The 21,158-nt window shown below is 42.1% G+C and overlaps 1 protein-coding gene across 2 annotated transcripts in view; it reads right to left on the reverse strand.

Moving 5' to 3' along the window:
• PHIP (pleckstrin homology domain interacting protein) overlaps positions 1 to 21,158 on the reverse strand; it is a 109,971-nt gene that overhangs the window by 56,236 nt on the left and 32,577 nt on the right. For both annotated transcript variants that reach the window (XM_060236313.1, XM_060236306.1), the window contains exons 7-13: positions 20,405 to 20,565; positions 9,651 to 9,872; positions 8,429 to 8,529; positions 7,666 to 7,736; positions 5,478 to 5,578; positions 5,351 to 5,391; positions 3,805 to 3,903 (exon numbers count right to left, since the gene is read on the reverse strand). In XM_060236313.1, the coding sequence (XP_060092296.1) occupies positions 3,805 to 3,903; positions 5,351 to 5,391; positions 5,478 to 5,578; positions 7,666 to 7,736; positions 8,429 to 8,529; positions 9,651 to 9,872; positions 20,405 to 20,565 (796 nt within the window). The remainder of the gene's footprint in view (positions 1 to 3,804; positions 3,904 to 5,350; positions 5,392 to 5,477; positions 5,579 to 7,665; positions 7,737 to 8,428; positions 8,530 to 9,650; positions 9,873 to 20,404; positions 20,566 to 21,158) is intronic.

Consider the following 21,158-nt stretch of genomic DNA (forward strand, 5'->3'; position numbering starts at 1 on the left):
ACCATGTCACAAAAAAGGACAGGTTTCTTACCTGTAACTGGTGATCTTCGAGTGGTCATCTGTGCAATCACACATATGGGTATTCCTCCGGAATGGCCCTGACCTCGGAGAGTTCAAAGCAATCTTGATCGTAGATCTGGCGCGCCTCCCCCTCGTCCCGGGGCGGAGCCACCGTTTGCGCATGCGCGGACGAGGAGGGAGGCGTCTAGCCACTCAGTTTCTTCCCGCCACCGGACAGGTGGAAGACGTGCTAGGTAAGTGTCCAGCAGCGGGGAAGGCTGGGTGGGTCTGTGTGATTGCACAGATGACCACTCGAAGATCACCAGTTACAGGTAAGAAACCTGTCCATCTTCTTCGTGGTCTCTGTGCATTCACACATATGGGTGATTAGCGAGCTATCCCTTCGGAGGCGGGTGCTGGATCTGTAAAAAGTATGCAAGGTTAGACCAGAATGTAATGAGAGTGGTACTTACGGTGGTCAGTCGAAGATGGAGCGAAGTACAGCCTGTCCGAAGGAGGCATCACGCCGGGCACGAACGTCAAGAGCGTAGTGCGAGGCGAAGGTAGACGTGGAGGACCAGACCGCGGCATCGCAGATGTCCTCTATAGGGATGCCCTTCGTGAAGGCTGACGAGGTGGCGACGGCTCTGGTAGAATGAGCTCGTATGTGTTGCGGGACTGGTTGTTTCGCCAGTTGGTAGCAGAGTTCTATGGTGGCAACGAGCCACTTAGAGAGCCTCTGAGTAGATATTTTGCTGCCCTTATTATGGGTGGCGTAGGTAACAAAGAGTCTCGGATCCTTACGGAATTCTCGAGTTCTGTCTATGTAGAAAGCTAGTGCTCTGCGCGCGTCCAAGTTGTGGAGAGCTCTCTGGCCTGCGTCCGAGGGGTGCTGGAAAAAGGCTGGTATGATTGACTGTTTCCCTAGGTGGAATGGAGAAACGACCTTTGGTAGGAAGGTCGGGTCGGGGCGAAGGACCACCCTGTTACTGTGAAAGATTGTGTAAGGTGGGTCCGCCCTCAGGGCACAGATGTCGCTAGCCCTCTTGCCTGTGGTGAGAGCCGTGAGTAGTGCTGTTTTCCACGATAGCAGGTGCAGTGGAATAGATGCCATGGGCTCAAAGGGTGGTTTCATGAGCTGGCTGAGCACTAGAGAGAGGCTCCAGGTTGGGAGGAGTTGTCTGACTGGAGGGTGTAGACGAATGATGCCCTTGAGGAATGCCTTCGTGGCATGATGAGAGAAGACAGTTGTTCCCCCGATGTGGGGGTGGAAGGCAGAGATAGCTGCGAGGTGTACTTTCAGGGAGGAGTATGAGAGGCCTGTCCTTGAAAGTGCTAAGGTGTAGGTTAGTACCTGAGAGATGGTAGCGCAGTTAGGGTCAAAGTTATGTTGAGAGGCGTAGTGAGTGAAGCGCTTCCATTTTAGTAGATAGGCTTTCCTAGTGGATGGTTTTCTAGAGTTCACTAGGACTTGGCGGACGTCCGGGGGAAATTCTAAAAACTGATTCTCCAGGCCGTCAATTTGAGGGATGCCGGGTTGTGGTGTAGGACCTTTCCGTCCTGCTGGGAGAGAAGGTCCTGTGCTTGTGGGAGGATTAGGAATGTCCTGTTGGACAGGGACAGGAGGGTGGTGAACCAGGGTTGGCGTGGCCACCATGGGGTTATGAGGATGCAGTTCGTGCGGTCTGTTTGGATTTTCTGCAGGACCCTTGTGATGAGTGGGATGGGGGGAAACAGGTAATGTAGTTTTCCCTTCCAGGTTTGGAGGAATGCATCCCCTCTGGAGAGCTGGGATGGTGGACCTCTCATGTAGAAGTGGGTGCACTGGGCATTTGATGGTGAAGCAAATACATCTATGCTCGGGGTTCCGAAGGTTCTGAAGACTTGTCGGATGTATTGAGTGCTGATAGACCACTCGTGGTTGTTGGTCGAGTGGCGGCTCAGGGCATCTGCCTGGGTATTCTCGTTCCCTGGTAGGTGAACGGCCGTGAGGAAGATGCCCTGGGTGATGCTCCAATGCCACAATGCCAAGGCCCTCTTAGTTCGTGACTGACGGCGACTTGGAGGAGATGCGCACAATCTCCAATGGTGTGATGTTCGGTGTCGGTCTCAATTTCACTGTTGGTGTCTTGGGAGCCGAGGCGGAGCTCGTGGTCGGGTTCGATGTCGATCTTACTGCGGTCGAGCTCGTGGTCGGGTTCGAGCTTGTGAGTTGCCCAGATTGGTCGGAGGGTCGATGTACAGACTTGGTTTTCTTTATGCTGGCGGTGCTCGTCGTATCCACGTGGGCGGACTCGGAGCGGTGACGCTTTTTGGTGCCGTCCGACTTTGTGGTGTGTTTACCGGACTTAGGCTTACAGGGACCTTGAGCCACGGAAGCTGCCGGCTGCGCCGTTCCCACGTGGAGTGGGGAAGATGGCGGATGCTGGTGTTGCGCGCCATGCGGTCGGAGGGAGGCTTCCATTAGATGGCTCCGGAGTCTCGCGGCGCGATTCTTGCGGGCCTGTTTGCCGAACTGGCTACAGTGGGCGCAGGAATCCGTGTGGTGGGTCTCCCCAAGGCAGAAAAGGCAGAGGGAGTGCCCGTCAGACGATGGGATCTTGGCAGAGCAGCGCGTGCAGCGTTTGAAAGTGACCTTGTCCCTTCCTTCCATCCGCTCGCGGGGAGGGGGGGGGAGGGAGAAAGTCCGAAAGATAGTGAGGAAGGTTTTTTTCTTTTTTTTTTTTTTTTTATACGATACCCGGTGAAGATGAAAGACTGAAGTTGGAAGATTTGAAGAAAGAAGTAGGTTCGCTGGTAGATTGCAATGAGGAAGTTGGAGATCAACGAGGTAGGTGCGATCGGGTCAGCGGTAAGGAAGAAACTGAGTGGCTAGACGCCTCCCTCCTCGTCCGCGCATGCGCAAACGGTGGCTCCGCCCCGGGACGAGGGGGAGGCGCGCCAGATCTACGATCAAGATTGCTTTGAACTCTCCGAGGTCAGGGCCATTCCGGAGGAATACCCATATGTGTGAATGCACAGAGACCACGAAGAAGATCTTTCAACTACTCATTTCCACATATTAAGCCACAATTAAAGAGTTAGGACATTTTCCTCTACACCTGCTGGCAACCCTGGTGGGAGCCTACACAAAAAACCAAAAGAGCTCTTTCACCCAGTAGAGGCTTGCAAAGGCCCCTAGAAATCCTCTGTCCTAGAAGTGATTGGGAAAGATAACACTTCATTCTACAGGACTCTATAGATTTTTCTGTATCCCACAAGCCTCTTCCTGATCTCAAAACCACAGTTAAGAGGTCACCAGCATTACAATTGTACCAGCATTCATATGCTCAGCTGAGAGCCAGTTTGGTGTAGTGCTTAAGTGGACTCTTATCTGAGAGAACCGGGTTTGATTCCCCACTCCACCACTTGCAGCTGCTGGAATGGCCTTGGGTCAGCCATAGGACCCAACTCTTGTAGGAGTTGTCCTTGAAAGGGCAACTGCTGTAAGAGCTCTCTCAGCCCACCTACCTCTCAGGGTGTCTGTTGTGGGGGGGGGAGCTAAAGGAGATTGTGACCACTCAAAGTATAGGGTGGGATATAAATCCAATATCATCATCATCTTCTTCTTCTAAAGAGGGAGTTCATAAATAAATGAAATTTAGTCTCCACTGTGAGACACATGGTCTCTAAACACCACTAATAGGTAATTAAGAAGCAGCTCCCTTTTGTCTTTCAAGTGGAGCAAGCATAATAAGTTGAGGTTTACAGATAAAATTTCAAACTTCAACAGAAGGTAAGGCAAATTACAAAAAAATTACTTACCCTGCAGGACGAGTAGCCATATCTAACAGAATGCTCTTCCACTCCCTTCTCTTGAACATCCAAATGCGTGCTGTGCCATCACGACTTCCACTAACGAACCTAACAGAGAATGAAAGAATATTCACTCCCATGTCTCTCAGAAAAGATTTGTTTTTATGTGTGCATGTCTGAATACAGGAAGGTTGCAGTCTTTTTGTAGTGTTCAATTCTTATACAATTTATACAAACTCTGAGCTATCAGTTTTAGATGGACTTCACAACATGCACAAATAGCTATGGAAATAGAGTTAAGTGCAGTTATCCAGCTTCCTGTATTCACTTATAATCCTTATAGAGCTCCTCTTACAAAATATTTCCATTCATTCACTAGTAATGAAGACCCTATCCACAAAACTGTTAAGGAAAGCTAGTGGTCATAGTAGTGCCTTAGCAGCTCCTGGAATTCTGAGAAGCAACAGTTATCAGTATTGTAATATATCCTTTCTCCAAGACTGTAAGTGAAAGAGTACAGACAAGGGACATCGATGGAGGATTGGGGGGGGGGGGGTTGCTAGAAGAAAGGGACCATAAAGAAACAGGGAATGTGATAGGATCAAGAAGCAAAAAGTCAGGCTCTTCCAAATAGGGAAGATGGGAAGCAGAAAGAGAAATAATATTTTGATTAGGATAAGTTATACAATTTATATAGTCCTTTAAGCTAGAGTTAAGACCATTTAATTAGTGACATACAACAAAATCAATGAAGTGCTCATAATTTTTTTTGTACAGTGTAATGTACCATATGAGATTTTGTACACATATTTAACTATTAGCACACAAAGGCCTGGATTTACTGGAAGTCCTGCTGATGGAAGTATTTATATCAGTTGAAATGTGCTTCTCTCTCACTTCTCCCCATGTGCTGTAGACCAAAACAATGTTCCTGGGGGAACAGGCAATCCCAGGAAAAGAATGAGAGGGAGAGTAAAATGTCTGCAGTAAGAGGAAGGAATCTGTGAAAAACTTCCCCGCCACACAACAAGAAATTTTCTTAGGGATCTGAGTCAAAGTGCAGCATGAGTACATTTCTCAGCTCAAATTCATGGGGACTGAAAGTCAGTACTAGCAACAGCTATTGTGCAGGCATATCTTGAAAATCCCACTTATGTAAGTCATGCACGACAATACACATACTTCAGGTGGATAAAGTAATGATAAGGCAGCAGTGTGGGCTAATGAAAATGTTCACTATAACAGGCATAATTGCCAATAGCCATTAATCACACAATACTTTTCCATTTCTGGATCAGCAGCAACTAACAGCAAGGGTGCGTACCATGACTTAATTTCTGTCATGCACATTGTTTGATAAGCCAGAACTGCTAGAATTTTGTATTGAATATTATTGAAACCCATGAAATCAAACTCATTTTCAAAGCACACTCCCTTTCCACTTATATTCAGGCTTTATTTGAGTCACAAAATGGGGGTCATCATCTTTTGCAAATATAGCAGGGAGGGGGGGGAATCCATTGAAATTATACACAAAAACAGTTTACTTCCTTACCTATTACTAGTGTTAGAAAACTGAATGCTGTCCACTTTGTCCTGCATAAACAATAAAAAAATTAACATGACTACCAAATCTCAGTGCATTTCAAACAAAGAGCTAAGCAATTCTGAGAGGTATTTACAGTATGAAACTCCAACTCTGATATCTTCTCTGGCTGACCTGATCCAAAGTAATAAACCCTAATGATGTGATCTGTACTTCCAGTGGCCAGAAACATTCCACCTATGAAAAGCAAGAACAAAGCAAGTGTTATCATAATACTACTCAGTTTAGTAATCCAATGATCTTACACTTCAATTTCCAATATTTTTTTATTTTTATTCCCTAATATACTGTTATATCTTCCCCAATATACTGTTGTGACATACCATGACTATATAATGCCAATACCAAAAACAGTAGCTGCCTTTTAATCACTCATCAACTATCTAAATGCATATTTCTCCTCAAAGCACAAGAGAATTTTAAGGTAACTCCTAATCAGCACATGATTCTGTATATTTCAAAATGCAAAATTCAGAATTAGAATTAAGAATTCAGAAACAACCAGAGGATACAGGTATACTGCATTATGCACTGACTGTTAATTAAGATGCTTATTGTGAAACTTGAGGTTTTCCACTATAAATCTTCTGTGTCTAGAATATGGGTCTCCAACTCATAGATCACAAGCTATCAGCAGCTCACCAACTGCTGAAGAGTAATTAATTCAGCCCCAAGAAGACCCAGAAAAGGATCACAAGAGGCAAAAGACTGAAGAAGTCTAAAGCAAATGACCTGACAGATTTCTGAGTTGATGCCCTTAGCTCTGATTTCATTTTGAGTTGCCGATGTGACAGTGAAAAAGAATGTGAATAGAGAGTGTTTCCTCAAGTGAGAAAGGAGTTCATCTGGCTCCAGTTATGGGAGTTATGTCAGTTATGCTACCTGAACATATGAAACGGGGGAGGAGGGAGTTTCCACTAAACTGCAATGTATAAAGGACAGTTAGGAATTACACTACATCTTGGCAATGAAGTGAAAAAGCTTCTGCCATCTCACAGAGGATGCCTATAATATCAGACCTGAAGATCATGGCCTGAGAATTTCCTCCTTCTACCCTTCTATCTTTTTAACACTTTATAACAACAAGCCTGATTAACAGCTCAGTGAGCCTGAAAGGCTGCAGTGTTTGTGTCAATTTGCTTGATCCCAATAAAATTTGCTTGGTCCTAGCAGATTCCCCCTCTCATTTTCTTGGGAGCCAGTGGGTTTCCATTTTTACAAGGGTAATAATTGTTTTTGCATTTTCAGAAGATCACTGCTATCAGAAATGTGTTTCTCTGCCTTAAAACTATCTTTGCAATGATATTTATTTGAGCTCTAGCATTGGTTTTACATAGCACCTCACAGTACTCACTTCCTCTTAGGAAAGTGCTGTAACATGTTAATTTGTTTTACCCTGGAAGAACCTAGCAGATTTTTTTAAAAGTATTTCATGGGATTTTCTGAGCTGATTAGTTGATAGCTTCATATAATGAACTCTTTTCTAGCTCAAGTTCTGTTTCTAGGATAGAACAAAACTGGGGGGAGGGATTTTTTATACTCATAGTGAATATATATAATGTGTTTGCAGGCACACAGATGATTGTAGGTGGTAGATCTGATTATTTCAAACTCCCCCCCCCCAAGAAGTAGCTGAGATTTATTCTTACTCAGAAGTAGTCCTTACTGAAAGAATCCTGTGGCGCAGAGTGGTAAGCTGCAGTACTGCAGTCCAAGCTCTGCTCACAAATTGAGTTCAATTCTGGCGGAAGCTGGGTCAGGTAGCCAGCTCAAGGTTGACTCAGCCTTCCATCCTTCTGATGTTGGTAAAATGAGTACTCACCTTGCTGGGAGTAAAGTGTAGATGACCGGGGAAGGCAATGGCAAACCACCCCATTAAAAAAGTCTGCTGTGAAAAAGTCATGATGACATCATCCCAGAGTCGGAAATGACTGGTGCTTACACAGGGGACTACCTTTACCTTATTGAAGGAAACATTAGCAATCCCTGATTTAGAACTTCCAATCAGAGTAATGTATAAGGCAAATTCTTACAATTTGGGGTGGGCAGATGCTGAATCCTATTATACGGTACATTGCTTTCGTATTAAAATGTTTAGGAAAAGTCCAAAACAATTAAACCACACAACTAATACGTAAAATTTAACAATAACTACCTCAGTTCTTAAAACAGCAGTCATTAAAATAATTTCATTTTTCCATTAAAGCTGTTATAAACTCCAACAGTTACTAATGTTCAAAGAGGTCATGGGAGGGGAACTTTACCAGCACTAAAAGAAGAGCATATCATCTGGACTCCAGGTCTTGGACGCTCAGTAAACTTTGTTGGCCTTGGACTACAAGGTTAAAGACAGAAAAAATTCAGATGCATCAAAAACAATCAAACTAGTTGACAGCTCAGTAATAAAAAGATGAGACATAAAGAAACAATTTATTCTACTCACACATATACAGCATTTAGGAATGGAAAGGGAGCTTGAGTTTCTTTTATGTTTGGGAAGAAAAAATGAACAAGTACAACTATTTCTGCAACTATAGTCAGTGTTCTCTAATGAAGCAGACTGGATCCAAAGCTCTCTGGTATAAAGAGAAGGTCTCTTTATAAGCAAACAGAAGGGAGAAAGGTGTCACTAATTTCAGTCAACCTAATTTGTTGAGAAAATATATTCAAACACACTAATTTAACAACATCGGAAAGAGCTGAAATTCTAGAAATGAAATTTTTAAACATTACTGATTTTGTCCATCCTGAATATATCCAATTCACCTATTTTAAAGTAGACTGCGATTCAATGATTTGGTGTTATTTTAGCCATGATAAAACCCATTAACCCTCTCCAACATTAGGGAGTCACAGATTTTCCAAGTGCTGCCTGATCTGTTGCCATTTTATTCTACTATTTACAAAGTGTGAATTAGAAGCCAGATCTAGTAACAGAAAAAGGATCTCAAAGTGTTGCAAGGTTTTTTTAAATGCCTTTGATTTTTTCATAGTGTATACTTAGGAACATGCAAGAAAGAAACTAACTTTATTTTAAGGGTGCCAGCATCCCATAGCCAAAAACATATTGTGCCATCCGCCCCAGTTGAAGACAGGTATCGCTTTGATCCACTGCACAGTGGGGAAAACTGCAAAACAAAGAAAGCTATTTTACATTTCTTTGAATTTTACCAAGCAAGGGAAGTGGTCCATATTATTCTGTGTGCATGGAAATTTTGATCATAATATACCACCAGTTTAGGCTTCAACAGTCTGCTTTTTGCAATTGTCTGTAGTAGTTCTTTAACACTAAAGACAGGTATAAGTAATTAGTGCTTTCAGGCTAGAACTGGCAGGGTACCATTACTGCAACAGGAAATATTCTTAGATCTGAATGTATGCAGTCGATGTATGAGTACCAGAAACCTTGGCTGTTGTAAGAAACAGACATCAATTGGGAATGTCAATTATAGAGGTCATGCATTATATGTAATTTCTAATGTTATTAAAGGTAATCTTGTGATTTTAAGACAGTGTCCCATCTTAGACAAAGCATTTGGGAAACAAACTGTAAGTCAGCAAGTTCATTGACGGTGACTGAGAAGTATTTTGCCTGGTTCCTTCAGGAAGTCAAGGAGGACTATAGAAGATAATGAACTTTGCACACGGATGTTTTCCAGATATGAAGAATAAAATATGACCTTATACCTTGGCTTGAAAATGTGCCTTTAAGAGGCTTTGGATTTGTACTTTATTACATATGAGGATTTTCAGTAATGCACAGCATATATTTTGATGTGTTACTCAGTTTGTATATGGGAAATATTAGTATTGTATATTATGAATAATTAATATTATAAAGTGCATTGAATAATTTTAGGGATTTGAGAATTAATTAGTTATGGTGATTGTGCCAGCCTTTGGCTTTTCTTGCATGTAGCTCTACAGTGGCAGCACAATTCTATGTTTCCCTCTTGGATCAATTTTCGTCTTGCATATATATACACAAACAAACTTCCCTATGCCCACACAGCTATAATTAGCCATCCTTTTTTTTCTTTCTATTTAGGTTAAACCCTTTATTACCTCAAACCCAAGATGCAAAATAATCCACATAAATAACTGGCACCTAGGGTTACATTGCAAACCCTACAGAATGTAAAAACACAAACCTTCTAATGCAGGGATCTGCTTTTCTATTTTTCAAAATATCCATATTAATTTGTTTTCCATAATCTTCTGCTATACCCTCACCAGGCTAACCACTTACTTGCAGTGATGTTATGGATGCACTGTGGCCTTGCAACACAGCCAAAGGGGCACATGTTCGGAGACACCACACTCTGATCATTTTGTCACAACTCCCTGCAGCAATCATGGTGTTCTCATAATTAACAGCCATATCAGATATTTCAGCTGCATGTCCTCTTAAAGTAGCAAGCAATCTTCCATCATCTGTTGCCCAAATTTTTACAAGACAATCATCGGAACCCTAAAAATAGATAAACCATCACATTTTCTAATTACAATCCCACAGCACACAGGCTAGCTAGCCTACAATACCCTCAGAAAGATACATCAGTATGAATCTAAAGACAACCCTATGTGATCAGAAAACACTTCTGCTTACACAGACATAATATACACTGACTCACTGCCTCCCCCACAACTGCAGCTCCTCACCATCACATTACACCATGCCGGAAAAACCCCTTCTTTTCATGGGCAACAACAGGGACTGCAGTTGGAAAAAGGCTGCACTGGTAAAGAGAAGGAAGGAAAGCTTCATTTTGCGTGAGCTCTCTTGCACCTATGCCACAATGGCTAATTCTTAGGTCTTGGTTTTTAGACAAGCCCAAAAGTATGAACCTTAATACATGGCTATTTCCACAAAGGTAGTTCTTTAACTTCAACTACAGAAGTAATTTTTAAGTGGCTTACAATACACACATTAATTTAAAAAATTAATATTCAGATAACAACTACAATAATAATTACAATAACAGTTACAGTAATACAGTAATTAAATGATAGCTAAGGTCTTTGGAACAGGAAGAAAATAACATCACATCAGTGGGTAGGAGAAAAAAGGAACAAGGTGCCAGGTTGCGTTTTATTAGATCTTCTAGATCCCAAAAATAGATGAGGGATCTAGAAGAAAAAAACTCTCAACCTTGCACCTTGTTCCTTTTTTCTCTAAAGTTCTTTGGAGGCAATTACTTATGCCTATGGAAACTAATTCCAGCACCTGCATTTGTCCACTGAAACTTTTTACTGTGTTGTCTACATTATTTTAAGAAAGCAATTTTTATCATTCACAGTACTATCATTTACAGATTATCATTCTCTGTGAGCACTGGTAGTCTGCTGAAAGTAGAACACCAAGTCTTTTTAGTTATTAGGCGACTTTTAATTATCACTCTCACTGAAATTTCAGTATTACAATATTTATTTATTTACGTTATATTTATATCCCGCCCGTTCCATACAGACTCAAGGTGGCTAACAGCATAAAATAGACAGTAGACAAAAACAATATTAAAACAATAAAACAATCAGATAAATAACAATGGTGCTACTTCAGGCAGATCATATAATATTTTCTTTCTCACGCGCACAGATCCTGGGCAGTTAGTAAAAAAACCGCTATGGATCCAGATGTGGTGGCAGCCCTCTCCCATTAGATGTTATATGCCATCCGAAACAGTTCAGTCTTGCAGGCCCTGCAGAACTGCGATAAATCCTGCAGGCCCTGATGGCTTCTGGAAGAAGATGAAGAAGATATTGGATTTATATCCCGCTCTCCACTCCAAAGAGTCTCAGAGCGGCTCACAATGTCCTTTACCTTCCTCCCCCCCACAACAGACACCCTGTGAGCTGGGTGGGGCTGGAGAGGGCTCTCACAGCAGCTGCCCTTTCAAGGACACCTCCTACCAGAGATAAGGCTGACCCAAGGCCATGCTAGCAGGTGCAAGTGGAGGAGTGGGGAATCAAACCTGGCTCTCCCAGGTAAGAGTCCGCACACTTAACCACTACACCAAACTGGCTCTCCAAAGGGTGTTCCAAAGTATTGGGGCCGCAACCGAGAAGGCTCTTGCTCTGGTGGAGTTGAGCCTAGCCTCCTTTAGCCCAGGGACAGCCAAAAGATTTTGAGAACTTGATCGCAGTGCTCTCTGGGGAACATGTGGGGCAAAGCAGTCCCACAGATAGGTATTAAGCCTGATGACAGATTAAGAAGGTCTTGGTTTTTTTCAGACACAACCATATAAAGAAGAGGGGACTATATAGAAGCAAGTTCAAAATTACCATTTATAGAAGAGGGAACTATATAGAAGCAAGTTCAAAATTACCTGTTCTGTCACCAACAAAGCCCTTTTCCTTCAGCCATGCAGTTAAGGAAGAAAAGACTGGACTTACAGAGGGCTTCTTCTGATAAGTGGATTGGATGGATCGTGTCTCCTCTGTGCCTTATGGACAGGACATGTGCAATTTTTTTTTGCAAAGGCTCCCACTATACTGAGAAGGCTCTTGATACCTCCCCCCCTTTTCATGCCTTGCTATGTTCAAACTACATTGTTAAAGAAAAAACTATGCTAAATGGGAGGATTGGATAGTGCTGCTTTATATGGTTGTGTCTGGAAAAAAGGCTTTCCTGCAAAGGGATGGAGAACCAATGAGAGAGTTGCTACCTGGTACCATAGAATGCTGGGTCTGCAGTCTCAATACAAACTATCCCAGAGAAAGCAAAGGACCTCTGATTGTCTGAAGGTGCACCAGTTTTATGTGGTACCACCTGTGAAAAGCCTTTGCAGATTCTGTGGGTAGAGGGGGTCTCCTAGACACTAAGACTACCAAGATTTCCATGTAGAGAGGTGGAGTCGACCTTACTTGGGATGGAAGAGGAGAATGTCTGGGGCCACCAGAATGATGCACGGCAGTTGTTGTGCCATCAGTACCAAATTGGAGAACCAGGATCACCTTGGGCAATGCAGAGTAATGAACACAATCTCTGCTGCTTCTCTTCATACTTTGTTGAGTGCCCTGACTCTGAACAGTGTCAGGGGACAGGTACAGAAGGCTAGGGGGCTGTAAATACATCTCCTCCCTCCACTTCTTCCAATGGCAATCTGGACAGAAATCTTGTTGCTAGCTTGAGGCATGAAGGAGTTCATGCAGGGGAGGGCCATCAGCCTGGCCACCACGTGGAAGACTCTGGATCCAGATCTAGCCACCTGTGCCAGTCTGCCTTCAAGCTGTAGATACCCTGAACATGTTTTTTAGTTTTTTTAGTTTAGTTTATTTATGATTTATATCCCGCCCTTCCCACCAAGTGGTGGGCAACATGCCCACCAAGGCATGTTGAAGTAGAAGAGAGGCAAAATGGGATTCTGCCTACTGGAAGCAAAGAATTGTTCGCTTCCTTCCGGAGGTAGTGAGATTTCATACCTCCCTGGTGGCTGACATGAATCTTTGAGGTCATTTTGTCAGTGCAGACATGACAGTGTTCTACCACCTGCTAGAATGGGAACAGCATGAGCAATATCACTCTGAACTCCAACCAACTGATGTTTTGCCTTTTCTCTATGTCACTCTGCTTCCACTGGGTGACTAAGTGCTATTAACATGACCCCCAGTCAAGGAGACTTGCATCTTTGGTGATTTCCACTTTGGGTGGGCCTCCCCTCAGATGGGTGTCCCAAAGAGACTATCAGAAGGAGCAGCATACAGTTAGCAGAACAGTGATGTCTCCAGAACAACGCTGCAATAAGTGCTTTTAATGGGACAGTAGGAGCCACTAAAGGAGATGAGAGTGGAATCAGGCCGATGGTACAGTTTCGTAACAGGATATCATGAGACCCAGCACACATTTCAGGGCCATCAGTAGTATTGCTGTTGCATACAGGAAGGGAAGGAATGCTGCCCTGAGGCTGAAGAGACATTCTTCTGGAAAGAGAGAGTGGACTGAGCCATGTCAATCAATGTCCCTATATGGACGATGGTCTGTGAATGCATGAGGGTGCTCTTCTGGTGGTTCCTCAGGAAATCATATGAGCAGAGAGCCTGTAGAGTTGTTTGTATGTCCCGGAGGCCCTGTGATCTGATTGGTGACCAAATTTGAGCACCTGGTGTCCTGAGATAGGTCACTACTATAGCTATCAGCTTGGAAACATGTCACGACTAGAATATGGGGTAACAGCAGCTGGACTTGACAAAAAAAGATCACGGAGGATGCTTTTATACACCAGAGATGGAGCTAGTTATCTGGCACATGGCTTTAACTGTATCAGGCCTGGCCAGAGTCAACTAAAACAAGAGGATAAATCAAATGAGAGTACCCTGAATTGAAAATGTTGGTGACTGTAGGCAAAGCAAAGGCAATGTTTGGAGCGGGGGCATATGAGAGCGTGTACCTACTCCTGGAGATACATGGAGACTAAAAAGTCCCCACACCTGGACAGTCTCCACTATGGATTGGAGGATTTCCATGTAAAATATCTCCTCTTTCTCTCTTGTGAGCCGGTCATGATACATTAGGTCCAGAACTGTCTCACAATCACTATTTTTCTTGGGCATGACAAGACAAAGCAGGGTCTCGAAAAAATTTCCTTCTCTGGTAACAATTCTATGGCTTGAATCTCTAGCAGGTAACTGATGGCTTGAAGCATAAGGAGATGTCATTGTGACTTGTTGGATCTCAGGGAAAGCAAAAATCTGTTCCTTGAGGGGGAAGTGAAGGTCTAAGACATACCATTTGTTCTGTGCAGGATGAAGTCAAGTGGAGGTGAAAGACTTGTCACCCTCTTGCTATGGCATAAGAATTGAAGAATTTCTCTCCTCAGAGTGTGGTTGGGCAAGGGGCCTCAATATATGGAGATTGGCTTGGAGGTGAATCGGGATTGATTACAGGTCAGCTTGTGGAATCTAGAATTTCTGCAATCCTGGTGCTGAAAGGAACCTGAGGAAGTATCGAAAGAATCTTGGCTTGACCTGCTGGATCTGTTGTCATCTTTTCTAGAAGACAGCACTGCTTTTTTATTTCCCTTTGTCTATGCCACGACTTCATCCAGCACTGAGTCCCCAGAGAATTTCTCTCTTTGGTATGGGACAACAGAGAGGCTGCTCTTGTAGAAGTGACTCACCTTCCAGTGTTTCAGTCACAGGTTATGCTGAATGATGACGCTGAAGACTAAGTAGTGAGTAGAAATTGCACAGTTTTCAGACTGGCAAGTACACAGATCTCAGAGGCTCAAGTTTCAGCCTAACTGGTCAGGGGCTGGATCATGTAAGAGTTCCTCTGTCCGGAGGATGGACGCTCTGGAGAAGAAGAGGCTGCACTTACTCTGAGGAGACTCTCTTGAGGAAGAACTTAATTCTTCCTATCACTTTGGTATCTGAAAGTGCTCTCCCCATCCTTGGGGTGACCTGCCTCTGAAACAAGACTGGCAACTGGGCATCCACTAGAGGTACTAGATATTTCACTAACGTCATTTCACTTACTAGAGGTAACTTCAAGGCTTTCATACTAGAGGAAAGGTGTACACTCTTTACGCAACTGAGATTTACTTTACTCTCCATTTGCCTAGGAATACCCAATCTAAGCGCCTCTTCAAAGGAATCTGGAAAAGGAACAAAGGTGGAAGTTGGGGGCTTGTTAGCAAAAAAAAAAATCCCCTAGCATGTCCTGTTTCAGGTTTCCTGAGAATCCTCAAGGACAGTTTGTCCTGTGAATCTCAGAATGGACATAACCTTCCACAGAAGGCATGGAAAACTCTCCCACTGGAATAGCCTTGCCACAGGTGGTGCAGAAAAGACTGTTTCGTCCCCTGATCACTCCCCTTCTTCCTTTTGTGAAGCCATAGAGGCTAAAGCAGAGTTGAGTGCAGCAACTTAAACAGACAGAGCGTCTACATCTGGAGACTGAAGGAGGGGATATTTGCTGGCCTCATGGTCTGTTGGTCATGGAAGAAGAGCTGCAATGGCATCTGCTGGACCACTTTTTTCATTTTCTCCTGAGTAGGGAGGGATAATGCTTGATGAAAGGGGAAGAGTAATCCTTTTTCCTCTTTTACAATGTCTCCTTTTATCACACCTTCCCTCCAATCCAGTTTAATGTCCTTCACTTTTTTTTAAAAAAAATGTAGAAATGGAAGTCCAGATGGAGTGCAGCCCCATCACAATGATAATGGGGAGAGGGGGAAAGTGCCATCCTCGATAGGTAAATAAAGACTCCCAGTGCCTTCTTGGGGCTTCCCTTCCCACAGCCAGGAGGGGCATAGTTACGGCACTTGTACTTGCCGAGACTCCTGGCTTTACAGAGTTGACAGGGTGAGAGGAGCCAGCTCATATGTCTCTGTCAAGAGGCCTATATGCCACTAGTGCACTTCTGTCTCAGGTTTTGGAAGTCAAAGCAGCTGTGCTGTCCTGTTACAGCGGATTGTCTCTAGTTGCTGCCCTGGCGTGTTCCATGCAAGGCTTATTCTCCACCCCTGCTGTTGGCAAGCAAGAGGCAGAAGAAACTGATGCTGGTTTCTTAAGTGTTTTGGCATTTTCTATTGTTTATTTCTAAACAAGAGCTTATCCATCCATGGAATGGGCAACGTATGGACTGGGGAGAGGGGCTGAGCAGCTACTCAGAATAGCAGAAGCCTTTGCAAAAAATTACTTATGCACTGCCCACAGAACAAGGAGATACATGCTGTACAAAGTTACATTCCTCTTCTGATGGGAGAAAATATGCATCTTTAGCTACAAGCATCTTTAGCTACAAGCTAACAGAAGCAAAGTACCCCCAAGGACCAGGAATCCAACAAAACGCTCCTGAAATGTAGAAGCAATTTAAGGAGCACAGATTCAGGGGAAGGGGAAGAGCCCAAAGCTATATATATGTTCTGTGGTCATTTAGATGCAAGACAATGTATAATCTAAAATCATTGATCAAATTTAGCAATTACTATACTTTCAGCCTAACATGACCTCATTCTTTCAAAATAATTACCTCCTTTGTATATTAACAACTCTCTCTTATTTCAAAAAATGCATATTAAACTTCTAAACAATCTGTCTAATATAAGAGCTATATCTAATCTCTGGAAAAGTGCCTCTCATTGCATAACAGCCAGATTATTATTATGAACTTCTATATAGTCTCCACTTTAACAATCTGGCCCCAATCCAAAGGATTTCAGTTTTATTCTGGTCATCCTCACTGCTTAAACAATCCTCAGAATTGCTCAAAGGGTAAAATAAAAATACAAATAAGTGTACAGCAGTAGACTCTGAGTTGTAGAGTACTCAATATTTTACACTTTGTGCCAATGTTCTGCAAATAAGGGAAGGGAGGGGTGTCACCTTAATCCAAGGCAGCAGGAACAACCATGTGCCCTGCCTTCATGTTCCAGGTATAAAATGCACTATCACACATCCAATTCTACTTCCCAAGAGTATAAGCATGGAAACAAAATTACTTGAAAGCAAGGTAACATGAAAAACTGCTGAATTTGCACATTACATAATTCAAACTCTATTTTTCTTGATGCAAAGGTTGAAGTATGTTAGTGACTGACTGATCATTTTGGGCTTTTAGTAACAGTACATAAACATAAGTCCATACTACTTGCCACAGCATTTGTGTTAACTAATCTACTTAGATATGTTATGAAAAGTTAAAATCAGGTGCAGGAATACATGATGCCCTCAAGCAGGTAACTAGAAAAGCCTGGAACAGGCAGAAGATGGAGAAGGGAGAAAAGGTACAAGACAACATGGACTTTGAGGCAGTTACTGCCAATGCTGCAGAAAGTAACACTTGGCGTGGCAAACCCATATCACTCAGTTAATCATTTCCATATCACATTTGTATACTGCCCTTCTCCTATGGAGTTCATGGGAATTACTTCACTTTATCCTCTGATCAGTCCCAATTAACATTTCCTTCCCTTACTTAGAACAGACAGCACTCCTGTGCCTGGACAAATTACTTTTCCTCTTGGTTTCCAAAAGTGACTGAACATTAAGCAACTGAGCACACCTTACAATGCTGGCCCAAAATATTTCGGCTCCACACACTTCTCATTGCCTGCAGAGTCTGATTATACAGCAAATTATTTTGTAGTAGCAACTGTAAAGATTTTGGGTATGGAACCAAATGATAAACATTTCTTCTGTTTAAATAAAAAAATATTTAATACAGCAAGGTTTTAAAAAAAATTCTAGAGCATGATGGCAAAAGCACTACCAAAAGGAAGAATACTGATATGCTACCATAGCTTAACTGCCATTACAATGTCTCACAGAATGATTAAGAGTAACCAAATAAAGAAGAATTGCAGATTTATACCTCGCCCTTCTCTCTGAATCAGAGACTCAGAGCAGCTTACAATCTCCTTTATCTTCTCCCCCCCACAACAGACACCCTGTGAGGTGGGTGGGGCTGAGAGGGCTCTCACAGCAGCTGTCTCTTCATAGCTCTGAGATAGCTATGGCTAATCCAAGGCCATTCCAGCAGGTGCAAGTGGAGAAGTGGGTGTACGTACTATGTGCAAGTGGATGTACTCAGAGACCACTGGATACCATGAAGAAGGCAGCAGCATAAACCTTAGTCAGTCATTGTACATGATTCTCTTCTATATGGTCTTACACTTTCCTATTTTCCTGCAAAATAAAACCTTGAATGCATCCCTTGTAAGAAGTGGCATTAACTTTAAAAAATTATATGTATTTTTTCAGAGTGCAGCAAAGGAGTTTTTGCTTAGACAAACTCCTTTCTGGGCAGAATGTTCTTTTTCAAGACACTGGAAACAGGAATGTGAAAACTGTACCTACAAAATAAACAAAACAATACAGAATGCCACACAAAGATGACAAACCACACGAAATCAGAATGAGTAGGATGAAATAATCTTCTTCTCAATCTGAGAAAAGAGATTTACCAGGGAAATGTTAAAACTTCTATTGGTATCAGCAGAGAAGCACCCCAAAAGCAAGACTTAAACAAACTGAAACCCATAAAAACCCAATTCAGTTCCAAAACCATTGAAGATATTAACACAAAAAACTTTTATGCAAAGGATTCTGCGGCTCAACTAGTCACTATTAATAGGTGCCGCAGAAAAATTACCTCAGAAGACAGTCATGGTCCTAGAGCTCCTAGAAGAATGTGCAGTCTTCTTAGGAGCTCTGCTGCCAAATGTCTAAGAGGCAGAACTAGTAAAGCTCTTGACCCCCTGAGTGGAAGTAACCTTGGAAACTTTGGCTCCCAAGGGATTCCAGTTTACAATGAAACAAGAAGGAACCCAGAGCTTCATGAAATTTTGATTCCCTCAATGCAAGGCTGTCTAGTACTCTGACATTCATCCCATACCACTGTCTTGAACTTAAGCAAAGTCAGGGCAAAGTTTAAAGTCACATTACCATTGGATAAACCATCTTCCCTTCCTTTGTAGGACAGCTCCTACAAGGGAATACTTGATTATTCAAAGGGAGGCCCATATAAGGGCTTGTAAGAGGTGTTAAGGCATCATATTGGATAATGAAGTATCCCTTCAAATAAGGAGTTTAAACGACTTCCTTGATCATCACATGGCTGGATCAATGATGGCAGCAAATTAACACCCGATGGCAGACTTCATACTTTGTGGGATACTATACTGAAGGAAATGCAGAACATAGTACTTCACATCACTCCTCTCTCATCAAATCACAAAGTACTGTATTTAATTTTGAATACTCTTTTAGAAAAGGGGGCAAAATATGGAAAGAGACAATTTCTTAGAGGTGAAAGTAAGTTAACGAGACCCCCCACAAATCACCCAGCAGTACTTAAGGGAGTCCTGTCAAGATGCAGAATATGGCCCTGATGAAGCTGTGAGAGACTATGAAAAGCACCAATAGCTCTCTGTTGTCAACTCCAAAATGCTTTGGCAGAAGGGAAGGGAGGGAAGAAACAAAGTCTAACTTAATCTCAAGCGTATGCTTACTTTTCAAGATGCTTTAAGAAGAAACTTGGTATTTTGTAATTATCTAAGGAAGTAGTGATATGTGTGTATACAAATTATAAATTAAATTAAGTTTAAAATCAAACTACAGATAATATTATTAAATAACCAAATTATTTATAGTTTGATTTTATAGTCTTGACTTAATCAAGAACGATTACCAGACTAGGTTCAGTTTCTTCTAGTTTAGCCAACCCACAGTCAACCTCAGCACTGCTTTCAGAAGCTTAATTCTAAGGAACCAAACACTTATCTCTGCCTACACACAGTAAGAATAACTTAATGTTTAAATTCATTTAGCAAGATTCAAACTCATTAAATAAATTTTGAAAATATTCTAAGGGATAGATTTTATTTTGTTAAAACCAGAGCTATCAAAGTAGTCTTACTCCTTCTTACTCAACTTACACAACCCAGACTCAGAAATCCCTGAACATGTGGTAGAGTTGCTGTGTTGCCCATGACAGCATCCCTGTAACTATAATAAAACTCCTTTTACAGAGAGGAGTAATTGTGTTCATCCCAGATTCAGGAGTAAGAAGGACATCTGGCAGAGAAGACAATTCTAAAATGTCTTCCTTAACAAACCTCAGACTGTGATACTAATAGGTAGAAATAACTGGAGGAAAATTAGCAAAATGAGGAAGGGTCTTCCATATATCATCTTTTTAATGGCTGTACAAAGTAGAGACCTTATGAAAATTATGGTATTTTTAAAGTAACCTGTCATATAGAAGAGTCTGAGAATTTAGGCTGCACTCTTGGCTAGGACTGAGGCTGATGATTTCCATAAGGTACCGGAGGGGATGATCATAAGTTAGGAGAAATGCAAGTGACTGACAATGCAATGAGAGATCCTTCAATACAGGACAACATTTCATGAGAACTCTAAATAATTTTTAACGCTGCTCTGATACTGAGGTAAAGATCATTTATGAGGACAACATAATAGCAATCTAAAGAGTTTTATCTGCTCTTAGCCACAGTAGTCAGCAAACTATGAGAACACAAAAATATGAATTTCACTTACAGTAAATATCCGTCTGCCTGTTCGATCAAATGTTACACAATATACTGAAGACAAATGTCCAAGGATTCGCTTGTGCATCTTCATGTGTTGATAAACAGCAGTTGGAATCAGGTGTTCAAGTCTGTATTTTCCATTTAGCTTTCTTGAAAAGAGAGTTTCAGCTACAAAACAAAAAAAAGTGTTTATACTTCGTTCACCAAACTCACAAGCATGCCCAGGTAAATAAGAAATTGTAATTAATAAGCAGCTGTAATAAGAGTCTCACACCTGCATGCAAAGACCCCCACTACTAGCTGTCTTTAAGATCAACTAAAGAGTGTTCTAGAGACTCCTAGCTCATAGGAAAAGAGCACTAAAAGTACATCTAGAGAGAACACAAAGACCTTCAGTATACAACGCTATGCTGGGAAATAGACAAGTACTAGTTATCATCTTAAGGAAAAGGGGCTCCACTTATCTGGCTAAGGTTCTTCATCTGAGGCAAAAGGTTACCTACTTATTTACAAAATTTACATCCTTCTGCCCAATCAGGGCCACAAAGGTGGCTAATAAGCATTACAAAATACATCATAAAACCAAAACTAAAATGCATATATACAACCGAGACAACAACTAAAATATGAAGAATGAAAGAGGGATCCATTGAGGGAACACCAAATTTTTTTAACTTAACTTATGAATGTAATTTATTTGTTTTAACTAATTGTTTGTAATAATATTGTATTTTACTGTAATCATGGTATATACCATGTCG

Source organism: Heteronotia binoei, chromosome 1 (genome assembly GCF_032191835.1).
Source record: "Heteronotia binoei isolate CCM8104 ecotype False Entrance Well chromosome 1, APGP_CSIRO_Hbin_v1, whole genome shotgun sequence".
Lineage (NCBI taxonomy): Eukaryota > Metazoa > Chordata > Lepidosauria > Squamata > Gekkonidae > Heteronotia > Heteronotia binoei.